We start from the raw sequence: 20,232 nt of genomic DNA, 5'->3' as shown, positions 1-20,232 counted from the left end.
GCACAAAATGGAGAATGAAGGAGAATTTGCCTACAAAGAAGTGGCTCTATAAGACTTAGGAGAAGGAAGGAGTGGGGGAGATGTGCAGTGTGGGTAAACTGAGCAGCTTTCTGACTTTGCCTGATTGGTAAAGGCTGGTGAGGAAAGTAGGACAGGAGAGGGTGGGGGCAGAGCATTGGTCAGGCAGATCAGTTTGCAGAGAGGGAGATGTGACCACTGCTAATACAAGGGTCCCAAATGCCAAGGCCACTCCACCTCTTCTGCAGGTGGTATTCACAGCTTTGGCTTTATGGAGGTTGTTTTGGGGGAAGCAGAGAATCACTCACTCCCCAGAGGATTATGATGTTAAAGAGACTTCGCCACAATATGGTTTCTGAGGCATATGGGGCTCTGTCTCATCTGTAAAGCAGCAACATGGTCGGGACAGGGGAGGAAGTCCAGAGAGGCCAAATCTTCCCAACAACAAGACACTTTTCATGGGTCTATGGAAACTATCTTCACAGTCCACGGAGAAGCTGGGGTGTGGATGAAGCCGGGGTATGGGAACTTGTCCGGGCAGCACTAAGCCAGTGCCTTCTCTGTGTTTCCTTTACAGATGAACGGGACCGTGTTCAGAAGAAGACATTCACCAAATGGGTCAATAAGCACCTGATGAAGGTAGGACTCCTTCACAGATGTTGCACTGGCACCTCTGGCTGCTCTTCAGCTGGATTTATCAGTCTTGTCTCTTGGATAGTTCAGATTGCTTGTCATGTGCTCAATGTAGATACACATGTGACTTTTTAAAAATAACTAACATAGTCATAACAGTGTGGAAAGTTGTACTGATCGGTTTCTTGGAGACGACAGTAATAAATGCCATTACCTCAGAAGGTTGAGGGTTGAGGTTGAGGGTTGAGGTTGCCGGGGGGTGATTCCTAGATTCAAAGAACACTTTGTTCCTAGCTTTATAAATTATCTTCTAAGCTCCCTTCTTTATTTTTTTTCTAGATTTGACCACTGTGTAAGGATGGGGAAGAGGGGCTTTTATTCTCTAAGTGTACAAATCGTAAATGTTTAGTTTAAGCAATTTTTACATGTGTATATACATTATAACCACCATGCAGTTTAAGATGCAGAGTACTTCCAGAATTGCTGGTGGGAGGGTTGGTGGGGAGGGACAGATTTTATTATTATTTTTAAATAGAGGAGAAACCTAGGCAGAGGCCTGTTATAATTTTTTTTTTTAACGTTTATTTTTGAGACAGAGAGAGACAGAGCATGAACGGGGGAGGGGCAGAGAGAGAGGGAGACACAGAATCGGAAGCAGGCTCCAGGCTCTGAGCCATCAGCCCAGAGCCCGACGCGGGGCTCGAACTCACGGACCACGAGATTGTGACCTGAGCTGAAGTTGGACGATTAGCCGACTGAGCCACCCAGGCACCCCAAGCAGAGGCCTGTTAAAAGCCCACCTCAGGGAGCGCCTGGATGGCTCACTTGATTGAGTGTCTGACTTCAGCTCAGGTCATGATCTCATAGTTTGTGAGTTCGAGCCCCACATCGGGCTTGCTGCTGTCATTGTAGAGCCCGCTTCAGATCCTCTGTCACTGCTTCTCTCTGTCCCTCCCCTGCTCACACTCTCGCTCTCAAAATAAAAACATTAAAAAAAACACACACACACCTCAGGCTACGCAGTGTGACTAATATGGCGGTCAATATTTGAAAACAAAAGTTTTGAATATTGTATAATAATTACTCAAATAATTCAGAAAATTTTGAGTTATATTGATTACTGCTCGGGAAAGGTCACCAGTGACCTCTTAATTGCTGTATCCAGTAGCCTGGTTTTGTCTTTCTCTTATTTGATTTCTCTACAGCATCTGATACTGTTGACTAATTTATTATTTCTTAAAACCCTCTTTTATGTTGGTTTCTCCTATACTGCTTTTTCCTGAATTACCTCTTTCCTCTATGAATGCCTTTTTCATGCTTCTCTGACTGGCCTTTCTTTCTGACTTCTCCATGTTGCTGGTCCCTAGGGACCTAACGTTACCCATTTTCTAGTTTTGTTCTCTGTACTCGTCTTTGGCAGTCTCTTGTGTTAGTCACAGGGATCACTGGTGGCGCGGAATGCAAGAAAGCACAGGAAGAAAAAGAATACAAGGTGATCTCATAGAATCTGGTGTCTGGAGGCAGCTAGGCTTTACGAAAAACTAAACATTATCAGGCAGCTACTCTCTTTTTATGAGGCCTTGTGTTCTTTCACTTTTATTTCTTTCTGTATGCCTCCTGTGTGTCTGCATTTCTCCCATTGCTTGTGTGTAAGCTGTGGTGGTTGTCTCTCAAATGGTGATATAAACCCTTGTGGCTGCAGGATTCTGAAGACAATAGAAAATCTGATCGGCTGGGGTTTCTTTTTCCTCCATGGGTCAGGTGTCCATCTATAGCTCGGTAATCTGTAGCTAGGGAGATGGTTACATAAATTAAACATACCTCCTTAGGGCCACTTGTTTAATGGGAATTGCAGGTGAGGGCAGTTTTCAAACTATAAAGTATGGATAAGGACATAATGAGGGGTACCTGGGTGGCTCAGTCTGTTAAGCGTCTGACTCTTGATTTCAGCTCAAATCATGATCTCTTGGTTCTAAGATTAAGCCCCACGTGTGGCTCTATGCTAATAGCGCAGAGCCTGCTCGGCATTCTCTCTCTGCCACTTATGTGTGCACACGCACTCTCTCTCTCAAAAAAAAAAAAAAAAAAAAAAAAGGACATAATAATAGAGCCATTTCCTGTATTCTTTCCTAAGCCAAAGACCGTGTACTAGACACGTTCATCTGGATGTCACTCAGACATATCTTATATTCAACACATCCCCAAATTGCTAAATATTTTCACTCACGTACCTAGCTGTCCAAATTAGGAACCTAGAATCGTACTATTTTCAGCCTGCCAATCATCCCCTTGTCACCAGCTCCAGTCACTCACTTCCAACTCAGAAAATGCTTGCATCTGACTTTTCCTCTCTATCTCCATGACTTCTGTTCTAGTCTAGGGCCTCTTCAGCTTGCCTTGACCACTGTAATAGTTCCCAATATTGTTTTCTGTAGTAACAATGTTGAGGAAAATAGTTTACTGAGTGCTTCCTGTAAAGCGGACATTCTGTACTAAGTCCCTTACATGCATTATCTCATTTAATCCTCACTGACGATTGCTGTAGACTCTAGTAATTTTCCCATTTTATCAATGAGGAAAATGAGGTTTAGGGAGGTTAACTTGTTCAAGGTCACATCACTAGAAAGAGGCAGAACAGCCTAAAGTCTAGAACTTGTGCTGTTAACCTCAGTAATGGCCCCGGCTTCTGCCTACCTTTCCAGCCTCAGAGTGTTGAATTTCCCTCCTACCTCAGGCTCTTGCTGAACCATGTGCCATGCTATTTTATGACTCTGTATCTTTGCTCATGCTGCTTTCTCTGCGTGGAGCCTTCTCCAGCTCTGTTTTGCCTGCATAATACCAATTTAACTCCTCCTCAATAAATATTTTCCAGAATCTCCCATATGGAATTGACTACCCTTTTCTTTGTGCCCTCACTGTATTCCTTACATACTTCTGTTACAGTATTTATATACATTCCATATTTTCTGTTTGATTGTAACTTGAAGGCAGATCTTATGTCTTATTTTGTCAGTGTCAGAAGAAAGAAGAAAGGAAGAGACACATGGAGAGAAAATTGCTATTCCCCTCTAATTCCTTCAGTGTGTACCATTTGCCCTCAGTTTGGTGACACAGAACTCTGTCATGATGCAGAACCCTTCCCAAGCTGGTTCCAAGCTGCCCAGCTTCATTTGCAGGCATTCTCGCCTGTGTGGCCTGTGCTTGGTCACATGACACAACTCAGTGCTCCCTAAACACTGTGTGCTTTCACACCTCTTTGCTTATTCATTTCTCTCTCCCAGGAATGCACATCCCAGTGTCCTCTGCCTGGCCATCACCCACTTACCCTTTAAGGCCCAGCTCCAATATCACCTTCCTGAGAATCTGACCTCCAGTCCTTAGACTAAATTAATTGCCACTCTCTGTTCCACACCACTTTGAAGTGATGCCTCGTGTGCTCACTCATTGGTCTCCTCCGTCGGTGCACTCACTGAGGGCTAGGGTTTGTATTGTACTACTTTGTCTACTATGTACTGCACCACAGATGTGAGAAGTACCCAGTATTTGTTGCCCTGAGTAATATTCTAATAGTGCTTTATAGCTTATAAAGCACATTCTTATCTGGCTTGATTCTTATAATAACTGAAGGAAGTAAAGGTTTTTAATCCTCTCGATGCTCACAACTAAGGAAAGTGAGAGTCAGAATGATAAAGTGACTTTCCCAAGATCATACAGCTGGTGGAAGGATGGAGCTAGGGATCACTCACAAGTCTCATGATGAAAATTACTTGTTCTTTCTACTAAATATGCCCCCAATTTATTTTTTCATGCCTCATCTCTAACAATCAGAAGAACTGAATTTATCCTGACTCAGGCTTGTCCCTTAAACTTTGTACTTTGAATACAAATGCACTGGCTCGCTGCTGTTGCTGGTTGGACCTCTGCCTCAGTGCTGTGTGATGACAGGAGGCCCAGGGAGGGAGAAACCAGATGAATACAGCGGAGCATTGTTAGAAATTGGAAGCTGGCCAGAACTTTACTTCAGTCCCCGGCTATTTTTCATCTCTTCTCAGACACCCAGCCAAGGGCATTTCTCATCTAGGGATATTTCAGAGGGAGTCACTGCTAATCAGAATCACTGCTCCATGCTGGCATCCTTTGAACTTTGGTCTGAGAATTACAGATCGAGATTTGCTTTTTGTAGTTCAGGCATCCCTTGCTGTGCTCCCCAAGTACACCCAGATTAACGTGGCCATTGGCAAGTAGATGGATATAAGATCAAAGCAACCAAGCCTCCTAAGTTCTGGATTTAGTTGACCTAGGATCCCTTGGATCCCCAGCTATCTCTGTGGGAAACATTTTGTTGTGGTTTAAGCAAATTAATTCTTCTTTCTTAGTTGAGAACACTGTTGGTCCAATCTTAAAAGAGATTTGCTAAGGCTGTTAGCATCTTAATATATAAGTAAACTAATTTAGAATGCAAGCCTACAAACCCAAGAGTTCTGAGCATATACTAGAACCATCAAAAGGAAAAATCTAGAGTTTTGTTATTTAAAAAAAATTTTTTTTTCAAGTAGACTCCTCACCCAACGTAGGGCTCGAACTCATGACCTCGAGATGAAGAGTTGCATGCTCTACTGGCCAAGCCAGCCAGGCACCCCCAAATATCCAAAGTTTTAAATGAGCGCAGGTCTTTCACAGGTAAAAAGTCTGGGACAATTATAATCTGTTTTTTAGCATTAGCTTTTAGGCTTTTCCTCAAGGATAAATTTGGCCATGGAATCAATATGGAATTCCCCTTACAGTTTAGAAATCTGAGTTCAGGGGCACCTGGGTGGCTCGGTTGGTTAAGCATCCAACTTTAGCTCAGGTCACAAGCTCCCGGTTCGTGTGTTCGAGCCCCACATCAGGCTCTGTGCTGAGAGCTCAGAGCCCAGAGCCTACTTCAAATTCTGTCTCCCTTGCTCTCTGCCCCTCCCCTACTTGTGCTGTGTCTCTCACTGTCTCTCAAAATGGAATAAATGTTAAAAAAAAAAAAAAAAAAAGAAATCTATGAATTCAGGGGCGCCTGGGTGGCTCAGTTGGTTGAGCATCTGACTTTGGTTCAGGTCATGATCTCACGGTTCATGGGTTCAAGCTCTGTGTTGGGCTCTGTGCTGACAGCTTGCTCAGAGCCTGGAGCCTGCTTTGGATTCTGTGTCTCGCTCTCTCTGGCCCTCCCCCGCTCACTCTGTGTCTCACTGTCTCTCTCAAAAATTAAATAAAAACATTTAAAAAAAAGTTACTAGGTTCACTTTTACATACCCTGTACCTTTTATAAGTGTAGATGAGAATAAATAACATATTCTTCTCTTTAAAACTTTCTTCTCTGACCTGTTTATCATTCTTCAACATAGTTTGGGTCAAGGAAATTGAGCTGCTTGTGTTTCTTTTAAGTCTTAGAGGAAAGGTTTTTTTGATCAGGGTTTCTGCAGGTGTCAAAGAATACCACATGACAATCCTTGGTTCTCTTTGGGAAAGGAAGAGGTCCTCTTAATATGTCCTTTCTACCCTTCAAGCATCATGGAAGCCTTGTGAAGGGAAAGAGCACTGAACTTGGATTGGGAGACAGTGATGGACACTTCCCATATCAGTGATCTTATACAGGGTACCTAACTTGACCAGGCAACACTTTTCTCATCTGCCAGCTGGGAGTGTTAAAATTCCTTTGGGCCAGATTCTGATTCCAAGTACCCAAGTGCAGTTTGTTCCCTTTGCTAAAGCTACTCAGAAATTTGGGGAAGCTGTTTCATTTTCTGTAACTTCAAATTAATCTTCTTTTTTTTTTTTTTTAATGGGCTCTACACCCAACACGGGGCTTGAAATCATGACCCTGAACCAAGATCATGCATCTCATGCTCTACTGACTGACCCATAACACCCATAACTTCAAGTTAATCTGTAAAGAACTGGGAGAGCAGAGCTTTCCTTAGCTTATTGATGCACAGGAATTGAGGAGGACTGGCCTCGGTGGACTTGATCCCTCAAAACATAGTCATTCCTTAATTTTTAAAAATAGCTATTTTGAGATTTAATTCACGTAGCCTACAATTTACCCATGTTTAAAGTATACAATTCAGTGACTTATAGCATATTCAGAGTTGTGCAACAATCACCACAATCCATTCTAGAACCCTTTCGTCATCCCCAAAAGAAACCCTGTATTCTTCAGTCATCACCCCAGTCCCTCTGTACCATCCCCCAGCCCCAGACAACCACTAATCTACTTTCTGACTCTTTAGATTTGCCTATTCTAGATATCTTTTATAAATGGAATCATACAATATGTGGTCCTTTGCTTTTTGTAACTGGCTTCTTTCACTTAACATAATGTTTTCAGAGTTCATCCACATTATAGCATGTATCAGTATTTAATTGCCAGATAATACTCCACTGTATGGATGTGCGACATTTTGTTTACCAATTTATCAATTGATAGACATTTGGATTATTTCCACTGGCTGTTATGAACAATGAATGCTGTGAACATGCATTCATTTTTTTTTTTTTCCTGGACAGATATTTTCAGTTCTCTTGGATATTCACCTGGGAGTAGAATCACTGGGTCATATGGTAACTTGTGTTTAGCTTTTTGAGGAACTGTCAGACTGTTTACCAAAGCGACTGCACCATTTTATATTCCCACCAGCAATGTGTGAGGGTCTGTTTCTCTATATCCTCATCAACAGTTATAATCCATCTTTTTTATTATAATTATCCTCTTGGGTGTGGACTGGTATCTTACTGTAGTTTTGATTTACATTTTCCTTATGGCTAATGATTTTGAGCATCTTTTCATCAGTTTGTTAGCCATTTGTATATATTCTTTGGAGACATTCGCTAATGTTGACAGTGATTTTCACAGGGAATGCAAACAGGCAAAAACCTGAGTAGCTGAAGTTATTCACTCATCTTTTTGTTGACAGAATAGCATGAGTATTAGTTGGAGAAAAAGATACATATTGATGATTCCTGATCAGTCTTGGCTTTGTCTGACTGCCTCTAAAACATCTGATGCTTGGTCCACTGGACTTTTCCTTTTCCTTTTCCTTTTCCTTTTCCTTTTCCTTTTCCTTTTCCTTTTCCTTTTCCTTTTCCTTTTCCTTTTCCTTTTCCAGTCTTATTGAGACAGAGTTGACATACATCACTGTATGAGTGTAATGTGTATAGCACAATGGTTTGAGTTACCTATATTATGAAATGATTAGCAGTAAGTTTAGTTAGTATCCACAATGTCACATGAATACAATAAAAAGAGAAAGCAAAAAAAGAAAAAAAATTTTTTCCTTGTAATGACAATTCTTAGGATTTATTTTTAACAACTTTCATATATATCATACAGCATTGTTAGCTTTTTTTTTTTTTGGCTATTGGACTTTTTCTTTTATCTTTATTTTAAAAGTTTATTTATTTTGAGAGGAAGAGGGAGAGAGTGGGGGATGGGCAGAGAGAGAATCCCAAGCAGGCTGCACACTTAGTGCAGAGCCTGATTTGGGGCTCAGTCTCTTCTTTTTTTTTTTAATTTTTTTTTCTAACGTTTATTTATTTTTGAGACAGAGAGAGACAGAGCATGAATGGGGAAGGGGCAGAGAGAAAGGGAGACACAGAATCAGAAGCAGGCTCCAGGCTCTGAGTGGTCAGCACAGAGCCCGACGCGGGGCTCAAACTCACGGACCACAAGATTGTGACCTGAGCCGAAGTCGGCCGCTCAACCGACTGAGCCACCCAGGTGCCCCTGGGGCTCAGTCTCTTAACTGTGAGATCATGACCTGAGCTGAAATCAAGAAAGAGTTGGTCGCTTAACTACCTGAGCCACCAGGTGCCCTGCTATTGGACTTTTTCTTAAGAGATTTATGGAAAACTTTAGAGGCAACTTGATATGTGCAGAAGAGATAAAGACTTTGGAATGGAGCAGAATTGGAGACCTGGATTTTATTGGCCTGACTGTTTACTAGCTGTGTGATCTTGGGATATGAATTGAACCCTCCAAATCCCATCTCTGTATTTGAAAATTTTCTAACATAGAAGCACTAGTGTTAGCTAGTACTTTATCCATCTGTAGGCAGAGCTGTGCCCAATATGCTTCAGAAACACTATTGTTCTCTGTTATTGAAAATTCTCAGGAAAAAATGCTCCCCTCCCTTCCCCCATTATCTCTGTCTATATCTATCTTTTATAGTTTTTCATAGTTAGTCATTATAACCAAAGACTGAGAGACAAAATAAACTCATTTCACCTAAGTTTTTTGTAAGGTGGTTGAATTTTGCTATTTGCAGGTGTAAAACATAACTGGCATTTTTAGAAGGAGATATTGAGGCCTTGATGTGAAATTAACTTTGTATTTCAAAATACCACCTTTTTCTTTTTAGTACTCATGGTATTTAGTGTCCTTTTGATAATATGATCTCACTTGGTCCTCATTCCTATTATTATTCATTTAAATAATTATTCAGTGCCCATTCTTGATTTTAATACCTTATGCTCAGGTCTTACCTATCAAAAATAAGTCTCTCATTGTCATTTCTCTTTTTAACCCTTAACATCAAGTACTTCATATTTTCCTACTTTATTTATTTATTCATTTTGAACTTCTAATTCTTTTTATTTATTTTTTTATTTGAGAGGGAGAGAGAGAGCAAGCGAGTGGGGGAGAGGAGCAGAGGGAGAGAGAGAGAGAGAGAGAGAGAGAGAGAGAGAGAGAGAGAATTCCAAGGAGACTCCATGCTTAGTGCAAAGCCCAATACGGAGCTCCATCCCATGACCTTGAGATCGTGACCTGAGTCACCCAGGCACCCCTCACTTTTTTATTTATTTTTTTTTAACCCACCATTCATTTATGATCTGATTTCTATTCTACCACTCTCTAGAAAACGATTCTCACAAAAAACACTGTTATTTGTAAGAAAACTAAAAAACGCTTTCTTGGTCCTTATCCTTGTCCTGGAGCATTTGATACTAGCAATAATCCACCCCTTCCTCGATCACCCTTTCTTGTTTTTTTGCCTACTTCTTTCACTGCCTTTTTCCACCCTGTCCTTTGTTGATTACTTTTCCATCTCCTGCCTTCTAATTTTGGCTATTCCCGCAGGCTCAGTCCTTAGCACTCTGTCTTCTTTCTTGCCCCTAACCCAGAAAGGCCAACATTTCCCATGTCTTTAGCTAGCACCTCTCTGCATATGACTTCTAAACTTAAGTTCTCAGCTGACCCAAATTGAATTCTGGTATTTTCAGCTGCTTCCAGAACATTACCGTTTGTAGCTCCTTTTCTACTCTTTTAATTTCAACATATTTAAGGGGCTCCTGGGTGGCTCCCAGTCAGTTAAGTGTCCAGCTCTTGATTTCAGCACAGGTCACTATCTCACAGTTTGTGAGATCGAGCCCCATGTCAGGCTCTGTGCTGGCAGCTTGGAGCCTGATTGGGATTGTCTTTCTCTGTCTCTTTCTGCTCCTCCCCACACCCTCCCCCTCAAATAAATAAATAAACTTTAAATAAAATAAATTCAGTATATTTAAAATTGAACTTACCAAATCCATTCTTTCCAACCCTCATGACCTGCTTATGCAACCATGGTGCACCATGGTTATGCAAGCTTGAAACCTTGGACCCACTTGATGGAGAGGTCTTGAAATTTTGGAGCCACTGGTGTGCTGGAGCTAGCTTACATGGGCTCATGAGAACTGAATACTAATTCTGTGAGTTGGTTGCTAAGCACAGCCATTATGAAATATTATATAAGCTTACAATGAAATAAGTTATATTTAAAATAATGGTAATAAATATTCAAAACACATCATCTCATAATTATTTTACTACATGTTAATATTTTCTATGCTCTTGAAGTTAATTATGTATGCTGTATCTCTGATGGAAAAGTATATAATGGTGTGCTCTTGTACATTTCTTCCTGACATCACTTTTAGTGATAGTATATTTGTGGCTGGAAATTGGTCATGGTGGGAGTATTTACATGATGGAAATCAACAAATGCTACAAGTCTGAGCTAGATGTGTTATTTTGTTTAGACTTAAAGTGGTGGAGAAAATGTTAATATTGCAGATTAAACCAAAAAGTGTGTTATACCTGTATTCACATTGTGAATAACACAAAAATTAAAGAAATGTTCCTTTGAAATTTGAAAGCTATTACCCAATTCATCATGAACCATTTTCTCCAACTGGGTAATCTACCCATCACCTTCCTACTCCTTTACTCACACAGGTACAAACACGCATCTTGCATGTTTTCACCTCTGTACCTTGTCTTCTGTGGTTTTCCATCTTCTGTCTTTCTATCAAAACATTTTCTAATCCTTCCAGTTCTTTCTCTTCCAGGAAGTCTCCCCAGATATTTCCAGCCTTTATCTTTTTTTTTTTTTTTTATTAAGTAATCTCTGCACTCAACTTGGGGCTTGAACTCATAACCCTCAGATCAAGAATCATATCCTCTACCAACTGAACCATCCAGGCACTCCATAGCCTTTATCTTTTCGGACTCCCATTCTGTTTGGAATGCTAGAATATTACAATTGGAAATGACTATAGTACAGTTTTCCACTCAGATGTGGAAATCCAGTATCCCAGTCTCTGCTTGAAGAATTCAGTGACTAGAAACCCACGACTTCTGAAAGTAGCCCTTTTTATTGTTGTCTAGACAATTATTTATATTGAAAATTAATCTTCCTTATGCTTGCCACTACTAGTCTTCTGATTCTGTGTTGTGTCACCCCATGGAGTTGTCACTGGACTTGTAACAAACCAGAAAACCTATTTCTGCTTCCTGCAGCTATGTGACTTTAACTTCTCAAGGTCTCAGCTTCCTCAGTCCCTTCGTGGATACAAGAATAAACTTCATAGGGCTGTTGTTTGGTTTAAATAAATATAAAATAAGATTATGGCTGATTATAAAGCATAGTAGTTAATGGCAAAGACTAAATTCAGAAAGACCAACCTGAGGCCAGTTTTCCCACTTGTGATCTTGGGCAAGTTATTTAACACTCTGTGCCTCATTTCCTCACGTGTAAAATAGGAATAACACCTGCCTTATCAATGTGAGAGAGAGATGAGATAACGTGTACAGCATTCAGCATGGTGTTTGACATGGACCACATATTTTTCCAAAGTGAGATCTTTTTTCCCATAGTTTCAGTTCTAAAATTGGAATTATTTTTCTCACAAGGAAAATAACCCTCAAATTCACTATTAGAAATATTTGGTAAGAGAGGAGTTAAAATATAAGTACATCCTGTCAAACACTGGGTACCTAGCATTTTTGTTTCCTTTGCACTCTAGAAGGCTTTTCTGATTCTGACTGGACTCCTCCATCTGCATTTGTTATTGTATCACATTTTGGTCCATAATAATTCCTGAGAGGTTTCAGGATGGTTGACTCTCCATCTCCTTGTCCAGTCTTTCTTGAATATTGTTTAGAGTTGGCTAGAGTATGTAGTGGATCTGGCTTCTATTTTAAAAACACACATACATTTCTGGTAAGTGTTACCATTTCATATGTATTGTACTCCAAAACTGAAAATTCCTGAATTTTATTATTGTTTCACATTTCAAATTCTTTAATCTGTGTTTACCTAGAATCAAAAACTCTTGTGTAGATAATAAGAGATTTTAAGACCAAATAAAAATCTGTTTCATTCTCATGCACAGGTCCGCAAGCACATCAATGATCTTTATGAAGATCTGCGGGATGGCCACAACCTAATCTCTCTGCTGGAGGTGCTCTCAGGCATCAAACTGGTGAGCTTCTCTCTTTTTCTCATGAGTGACCTCCTCTCTTTTTCTCATGAGTGACCTCGCCCAAACATGGCCCTGTTAATGACATACCAGTCCATCGTGTTGAATGCCAGGACAGTGGCCACCACTGCCTGCTCTCTGTTACTTGGGAGAAAGAAGTAGAAGACATTATTGGTGCACTTTGCTTCTAAGTCATACTTACAGTTTTAAAATGATGTAATTTCATCTTAATGTGAATTGATGTGTCATATTCTCATTTCTTGATGGAATCAGGTATCGGTTTTATACCTTTCATATGCATTTTTTTTCTCCTTATTTGTTCTTTATCTACTTGTTGGTACACTATTTCAGGAACAATAGATTCACATTTAAAGATTTTTTTTTAGTGGGATGCCTGGGTACCTCAGTCAGTTAAGTGTCCAACTCTTGATTTCGGCTCAGGTCATGAACTCGAAGTTCCTGAGTTTGAGCCCCGCATTGGGCTTTGCGCTGACAGTGTGGAACCTGCTTGGAATTCTCTCTCTGCCCCTCCCCTGCTCTTAGGCGTGCACTCTCTTTGTCTCTCTCTCTCTCTCTCTCTCTCTCTCTCTCTAAACAAATAAATAAACTTAAAAAAAATGAAGATTCTTTTTAGTAAGGCATATTTTTCTTTCTAGAGTTTTCTTTCTAGTCTATATAGGTGCTCCTATTTTCCCATCTGTTGTGAATTGTTTTATTTTCTGTATTCAGCTAAGGATATGAAGTTTACATTAAAAGCCCTGGTATTTAAGGGTGCCTGGGTGACTCAGTCGATTAAGTGTCCAACTCTTGATTTTGACTCATGTCATGATCTCACGGTTCATGAGTTCAAACCCCGAGTTGGGCTCTGCGCCGACAGCAGGGAACCAGCATGGGATTCTCTCTCTCTGTCTCTCTCTCTCTCTCTCTCTCTCTCTCTGCCCCTTGCCCTCGCCCTTTCCCTCTCCCTCGCCTTCGCCCTCTCCCTCTCTCTGCCCCTCCCCTGCCCACATGTGCTCTCCCTCTCTCTTTCTCTCTCAAAGTAAATTAATAAACTTAAAAAAAAATCCTAGGTATATAGAGTTATTTTTTCCAGTCCACCTCACTTTCTTCCTTCTTTGATTCACTGAATCTCAGAGGTTTGGAGAAGTACTGAAGTTGCTATCTGAACACAGTTCTGGATGCAGTACATTTGAATTCCTTGGATAATTAAATATGCCTGCCTACTCCCAAATGTGTTAAGTAAGCATTGCTTGTGGGAAACACCTATGTATCTAAAGACAAATCTGCCTGAGCTTCTTGGCTTATCAAAATAACCCCACTTGTGGGTTCTTTGTTTTCAGGGGGGTGGGGTGGACAGAGAGAGGGAGAGAGAGAATCCCAAGCAGGTTTCATGCTGTCAGCACAGAGCCTGACGTGGGGCTCTGTCTCATGAACCATGAGATTATGACCTAAGCCGAAATCAAGAGTCAGATGCTTGACTGACTGAGACACCCAGGTGCCCCAACATAGTTTTCATTTAGAAAAGTCCAGGGGTAAATACTGGAAACATCTCTGGGGGAAAACATGAACTGAAGTAACTCAAGCATTCATTGCCTTTGGTGAATTCTTAGTCAGCATTTGCTGTTTTTGAAGAAGGGAATTTAGCACATTAGATTTTGCTCCTTAAGTATTATTCACCTTCTTCAAGGATTGGGGCTTGGCTTCCCATGGGCCCTTTGTTTTGGTTTCGCATCTTTTTTGTCTTATGGTAGAATTACTTTTATGATTTTTCCCCCTGAGAGAACCTGAGTGGAGCAGGGGCAGAGGGAGCAAGGGAGAGAGAACCCTAAGCAGGCTCTGCTTCCACTGTGGGGGTACTCAATGTGGGGCTCGATCTCATGACTGTGAGATCATGACCTGAGCCAAAATCAAGAGTCAGATGCTTAAACTGACCGAGCCACCCAGGTGCCCCTACTTTTATAATTTTTAATGGACTTAAATTGACAGATGCTTTTATTAGCACAGCCACTACTGGCGAATTCCACTTCTTATCTGGCCCTCATTTATAAATCTCATAAGTAATCATAATGTCACTTTCACATTGCTGGACTTTAACTCACAAAGTTACATTTTGGGCAATTTGGCTGGGATATTTGATGAACTTGTAGGGATTTTATATTGAAAGTGATTCTTTTTTGGGTGACGTTGCTTATAAAACCGTCTGAAAACACTCCAATCTAATTTCTTTGCCTAACCTTTGAAAACGTGCAAGTTGTTTATGGAGATATTCGTAGCATATCATCTTTTCACTGAGAACTATCCAGATACCTCTTTCATGATTATTCTCAGAATCTCCTTCTCCTTTAGTTGATTTACAAAAAGAGAGAATGGGCAGCCATGGAGAATTGAAGATGTGTTTCAGACTAAGTGTTCAATATAACCATGTGATCTGGTCTTGATATGGTTTTGCATGTTTTGGGTTGTGGGAGGGTATTTTCATATTTATTTTCACTTTTTAAAAAAAATGTTGCATTCATTTCCTTCTCATTTTTGTGTTGTGAATTTCCTGTCACTATGTCATGTTTTTGCCTTGGTTGGTGGCCAAAGGAGCCAGCAGGGCTGAAGACCCTCCGTCTCGTGAGCATGCCCTCCTGGCGCCATACAAACAGCGAAGAGCAGGAGGAGGAAGATGAGGATGATGTAGTAGGTCCTCCTGGGATGCCAGGATCCCAGCCAGCACCGCAGGGCCATCAGAGAGTCTGAGGTTCTCGAGGTCTCCAAGTACCTTAGTTACCAATCACCTTCTTCCCTCTGCACCTGGGAATTTCAGTCCCAAAGAAAGTGGTTAAAACTAATTGTGCCTCTTGCCACTGTTAGATGATCCTGGAGTGGGGGTTGTTTTGCTTATCTGAGAGTGGTTGGCACAGAAAGAATAATGGTGTTTGGAGGTGTCAAGTGCCTTTGTGACCTGGAGACCAGTAGCTTTCTTGGTGGCCTTGCTGTGTTGTCTGAGTCTGGATTGCAGAACTGTGGAAAGTTTAGTTGAAGGCATGACAGTTAATTGCTCACGGCTCCACACTTGAGACTAACTCTCTCCACCCTCTGTAGCCTCCAGGTTCTCACCACACACCATGTCATTTGTTTTCAAAACAGCCTGTAGTTTGCAAACCACTCACTGCATGGAGATACGCTGCTTTTGTCAATAATATCTCTAGAGGACAGAGATTTTAACTTGCATGTTCTTAGGGTATTTATTTTTGGTGGGAAGTACCAAGGAATAAAGAGAAGAGTGTGTGAGAAGGGCATTTCCTGTTTGTGGGCCCTAAATTATAGCCCATAATCTTTCTCCAGAAACAGGGATTAAGCAATATCCCTGTTTCCTGTCCTCTTAAAGTCATTTTTCACCTCTTTAGAATCTCCCTTCCCATTGCCTTAGACTCTTCACTTTGATAGGCTCTGTCATCCTCAAAGCCATGTTCACAAGTAGTTTAGCTGAAATGACTGGAAAGAGGTTCTTGCTAGAGGATTTTCCTAAACCTTTGACTTAAGAAGTTATCCTGTGGCCCAGAGGCGCCTCAACATCTCTGTAGATTATCCTCATTTGGGAGTGTTGTTTAGAAGTGTTGGGGGCACCCAGAGAAATGCTTCTCCCCTTATCTTTGCACGCATTTGGTTACTTTTTGTGTTTCAACCTGGGACGATGTTTCCTCTGTACAAGCACCTGGCCGCATAGCTACCTTATTCATCAGCCTTTAATTAGTACCACTTTGACATTTACAAATAAGTTGGGTATATATAATCTAGTAAGAGTGATGTTTCAGTCCCAATTTTAGTAAAATAAAAGCAACATTGGAAAATGAGCAGGAGAAAAGGTTCCAGAGACAGATAGCCACCCCTTGCATGCTGTCACTGGGTACACTGATTTTAGCCACATTTGGATGGATAGTAGCTGAGCTATGGACAGGGTACCAGGGGCACGGGATGGAGATGAGCTTCTCTCCAGTGGCTTGTATGACATCTGGGACTGAGAGACTAGCAGAAAATGCCTTTCTTTGGAGTATCATTGTTGAGTGGCCCTACTCATCAAGGTTTTCATTGTTGTTGGTATTTCTTATTGAGGTCCAAGGTGACTTTTTTAAATGGACACCCATCTGCCTGGAAAATAGGTTTCTTCCTGATTTTTGTCTCTCGTTTTTGAGTTTTTCACTTGTTTATTGAGCATGTATAACTCTTCATTCCCTGGTTTAAAATTGGCTACCTCTAGCTTCTTTTGCCAGGTTTTTAATAAGGTTGGCTCTAATTACTGTGTAGTATGCAATTAGGACTTTCTGCCCTTTCCTTAAAATAGCATTTAACTGTGATTTTAGGAGCCACAGAGCCAGAGACTTTGTTCCCATTAACTGCACATCCAGAATCAGGTTCTGCCGTATATGGCCACAGAAGACCCTGTACAGGAGCTGCGGCACTGATTCGACACTAGTAGTCTACCCACACTGTGTGTTCTCAGGAGGCACAGTGGGAAACCAGCATCATGGAGGCCTCAGAGAGCACGGCGAAACACACACAGGCCTTGCCACTAAGGGGTGCTTTATGTAATGCTCCCCTGGCTGGCTTCAACCACGAGGAATTCTGTGTGGTCTTTCAGTCCCTGAAATGAAAAAGGATGGGGCTCTGCATAGGTAAACTGGTGTAGCTAAAATTACCATCTCTTTTTGTTTGTTTGCAGCCCCGGGAGAAGGGCAGGATGCGTTTTCATAGGCTCCAGAATGTGCAGATTGCCCTGGACTTCCTAAAGCAGCGGCAGGTAAGACACTTCCATGCTTTCCCTATTCTGCCATGGAGTGTTGACATTTGACCCTTACTTAGGAATGTTTTCAGTGTTCCTAGTGAGCCCTTGGTAATTGCTCCATCTGGCCCAGTCTGAGTCTTGTTTGCTAGTGAACGATTTCATTATGGCTGGACAAATCATTTGGTGGTCCTTGCATAGAATCTAAGGCCTTCCTGAATGGGAGAGTGTCAACAGAGAAGAGCAAGATGCTAAAGATGGAAACTTATGGACTCACCTAAGGTGGGGGTCAAAAGGAAGATGGAAAATAAATTGTCAAAGAAGATGGAAAAAAGTACCTGATCCAGCAAGAGGAGAAACCAGAATGCTACATGATCCTGAAGAGTAGATGAGGGGCTGGTCAGGATTGGCCATTGTGTTGGTGCCACATGAGGTCTGAGGCCGACAAGCATTGGTGACTTGAGAACAGTCTGAATAGAGCAGAAGAGCTCTTGGAGTTAGCGGGTTAGAGCAGTTTAGTGGGCCTGGATATAAGAAGGGAAAAAAGTTTTCCACGTGTTTTTACACATAGGAGGAGAAGCCAGTGAAGAGAGGCAGACAGGGATGAGAGTGAGGAGGAGTGCTGACAGTGACAAAATATCAGCCCTGGGAGATGCCACAGAGAGGTTCTAGCCCAGCGTCTTCATTTCCTAGATAAGGAAAGTGAGATCTGGCGGGGTGAAATGACCTGCCCCAGAGCGCACAAGCTAGAGCAGAGCTGGGACTTCCACCCAGGCCTCCTGCCATGGAGTTCAGTGTTCCTGCCACTGTCCATGCTGTTTCTACACACTGCCCCTCCCCCTGCCCCACCCCTGCTTTCTAACGGATGGAAACAAATTCAGGGATTGAGGGTGAGATCCTGAGCACAGCTGGTGTGGTTATCTTTGAAAAAGAAAAGGAAAATGCCGCTTTCTTTGAGATACAGGGAAAAGGAAGGAGGAGGGATGAAGATGCAGGGGTGGGGTGGCGGGAAGGAAGATGGAAGAGGGGGTCAGAGAGTTTGTCTGCTTGGAGCCAGTTGAGTGGAAGAAATCGGTCTAGCTGTGGGCACCAGGCAATCACTCAGGCCAAGCTGGACGTTGAATGGTATGCATATTTTTAGAGTTAGTTTATTTTCATCACTCTTATCAGTATTTCTCATTAACTTGGGAAATTCTTTCTCTGTGCTCCCAGAGCAGTTTACTTTCAATATAACATCTACTACTTTATTATTTCTCTGTTTGCTCTCATGTACTGCAGGCCCCGTGAGGACCGGAAATGGGATCTTCCTCCAGTTTTCTCTTCATCACCTGGCATAATGAATGGTCCTTAATCGACACTTAATAAATATTTGTTGAAATAAATTGACAAATGAAAAGTGGTGGGAGAATTAGAGGCAGTGTTTAGGGTACTGGAGAAAGCAGCATTAGAAATGTCTGTGTGTAGAGCTGGAAGGACCCTGGGGGTTCTTAATAGGCAAGGGAGAATGAGAAGAATCGATTAGCTACAAGTCTAAATAAGGACCAACGGTAGATTTGGTTACTATGATCAGACTAAAGTATGTGCAGATAAGAACAGCGGACTCAGAGAAGGGCAGGGAGAACTCTAGAACAGCTCTTGGTAATGGGGAGGTCTAAGATGTAGTTGTGTAGCTGTCCAAAGTAGAGGAAAAGCGTAAGTCCTCAGAATGGAGAACGTACATGAATTGTGCAGATGGGGTGATATTTGGGTCATTGAGATGAGTGCTAATAAGATCACCACTTTTAGGATTTAGGTGCTAAAGTCATCAAGGGTTAGTAGAGATTGGAAGGTTGTTTGCAAAGTAGACTTCAGAATGGAAGGGGCAAGCTGATGGGAGTGGGGCTGAGGAATGTGGACATGGCTAATACCACATCCTCCCAACTGTGGGTCAGTGATTGGTGATTAGAAAACTGTGTTCTCGATCTAGAAGAGTAGCCTCTCCTACCTGCAGTATACAGAAGAGGAATGGAGATACAGGTGTCTTAGTTGGTTCAGGCTGCTGTAACAAAAATACTATCATGTAGGTGGCTTATAAACAACAGAACTATATTTTTCACAGTTCTGGAGACTGGGAAGTTCAAGAGTAAGGTACCAGCAGATTCAGTGTCTGCGAGATCCTGTTTTCTGGTTCTTAGACCACAGTCTTCTGGCTGTGTCCTCACATGGTGGAGGGGCAGGGGAGCTCTCTGGGTTCTCTTTTATAAGGGTGCCATTCCCATTCATGTGGGTTTCACCCTCGTGACTTAATCACCTCCCAAGGGACCACCTCCAAATACCATCACAATGAGTGTTAGAATTTAACATATGAATTTTGGAGGGACACAAGGATTTCACCTGTGGTACCAGGTCACTGTTGGTGTAGGGGGAGAAGTGAGGTCACCAGAGTTCTTTAGAGACACATAGGTTTCAGTTCAACTGAAGAGATAAAGAGAGGCCAGCTCAAGGGCAGTTTGTCACAGTTGAACGGGAACTCCATGAGGGTCTGACAGAAAAGGCTCGCAGGGGCTGGGCTGCTTTTCCTGGTGCTCTCACAGTTTCAACACTGAAAGTCCCACATCCCGGGAAATCTCTCAGTTTCCAGCATGTGGGATAGCAGCAGATAGGGCCTGTGTGTCTATGCACATTGTGTTATTAGAATGAGATTTTACAGGTAAAAACAGATGCTAGTGGAGGCATGGGCAGGTGTGGATATCTTCAGCAGAGGAGGGAAAATGGAGGTGAGAACAGGCCAAAGAGTAAGGGAGAGGGGCTTGCTATTCCCTCCCATGGGAAAAAAAAGAAAGAAAAAAAATCAGCGCTGTGATGACTTAATAAAAAAGCAACTCACGATACCATGTGCTTATAAGGTTGCCTTGCTGATAGGAATGCAAAATGGTACAATCATGGGGGAAGAGAGTTTGGCAGTTTTGTCTAAAGCTAAACATATACCATATGACCCAGCAGTCCCACGCCTGGGAATTTACCCTGTAGAAATGAAAGCATATGCTCATGAATCTAGGAGCTTTATTCATCAC

General features: G+C 41.9%; 1 protein-coding gene across 15 annotated transcripts in view; it reads left to right on the top strand.

The window, feature by feature from the left end:
• The window catches only part of MACF1 (microtubule actin crosslinking factor 1), a 331,328-nt gene that overhangs the window by 126,112 nt on the left and 184,984 nt on the right, over positions 1-20,232 (top strand). For all 15 annotated transcript variants that reach the window (XM_047871166.1, XM_047871165.1, XM_047871167.1 and 12 more), the window contains exons 2-4: positions 596-657; positions 12,328-12,417; positions 17,120-17,197. In XM_047871166.1, the coding sequence (XP_047727122.1) occupies positions 596-657; positions 12,328-12,417; positions 17,120-17,197 (230 nt within the window). The remainder of the gene's footprint in view (positions 1-595; positions 658-12,327; positions 12,418-17,119; positions 17,198-20,232) is intronic.

Source organism: Prionailurus viverrinus, chromosome C1, assembly GCF_022837055.1.
Source record: "Prionailurus viverrinus isolate Anna chromosome C1, UM_Priviv_1.0, whole genome shotgun sequence".
NCBI lineage: Eukaryota > Metazoa > Chordata > Mammalia > Carnivora > Felidae > Prionailurus > Prionailurus viverrinus.
The sequence above is the reverse complement of the archived record's forward strand: the minus strand, read 5'-3'. Positions and strand labels throughout refer to the sequence as shown.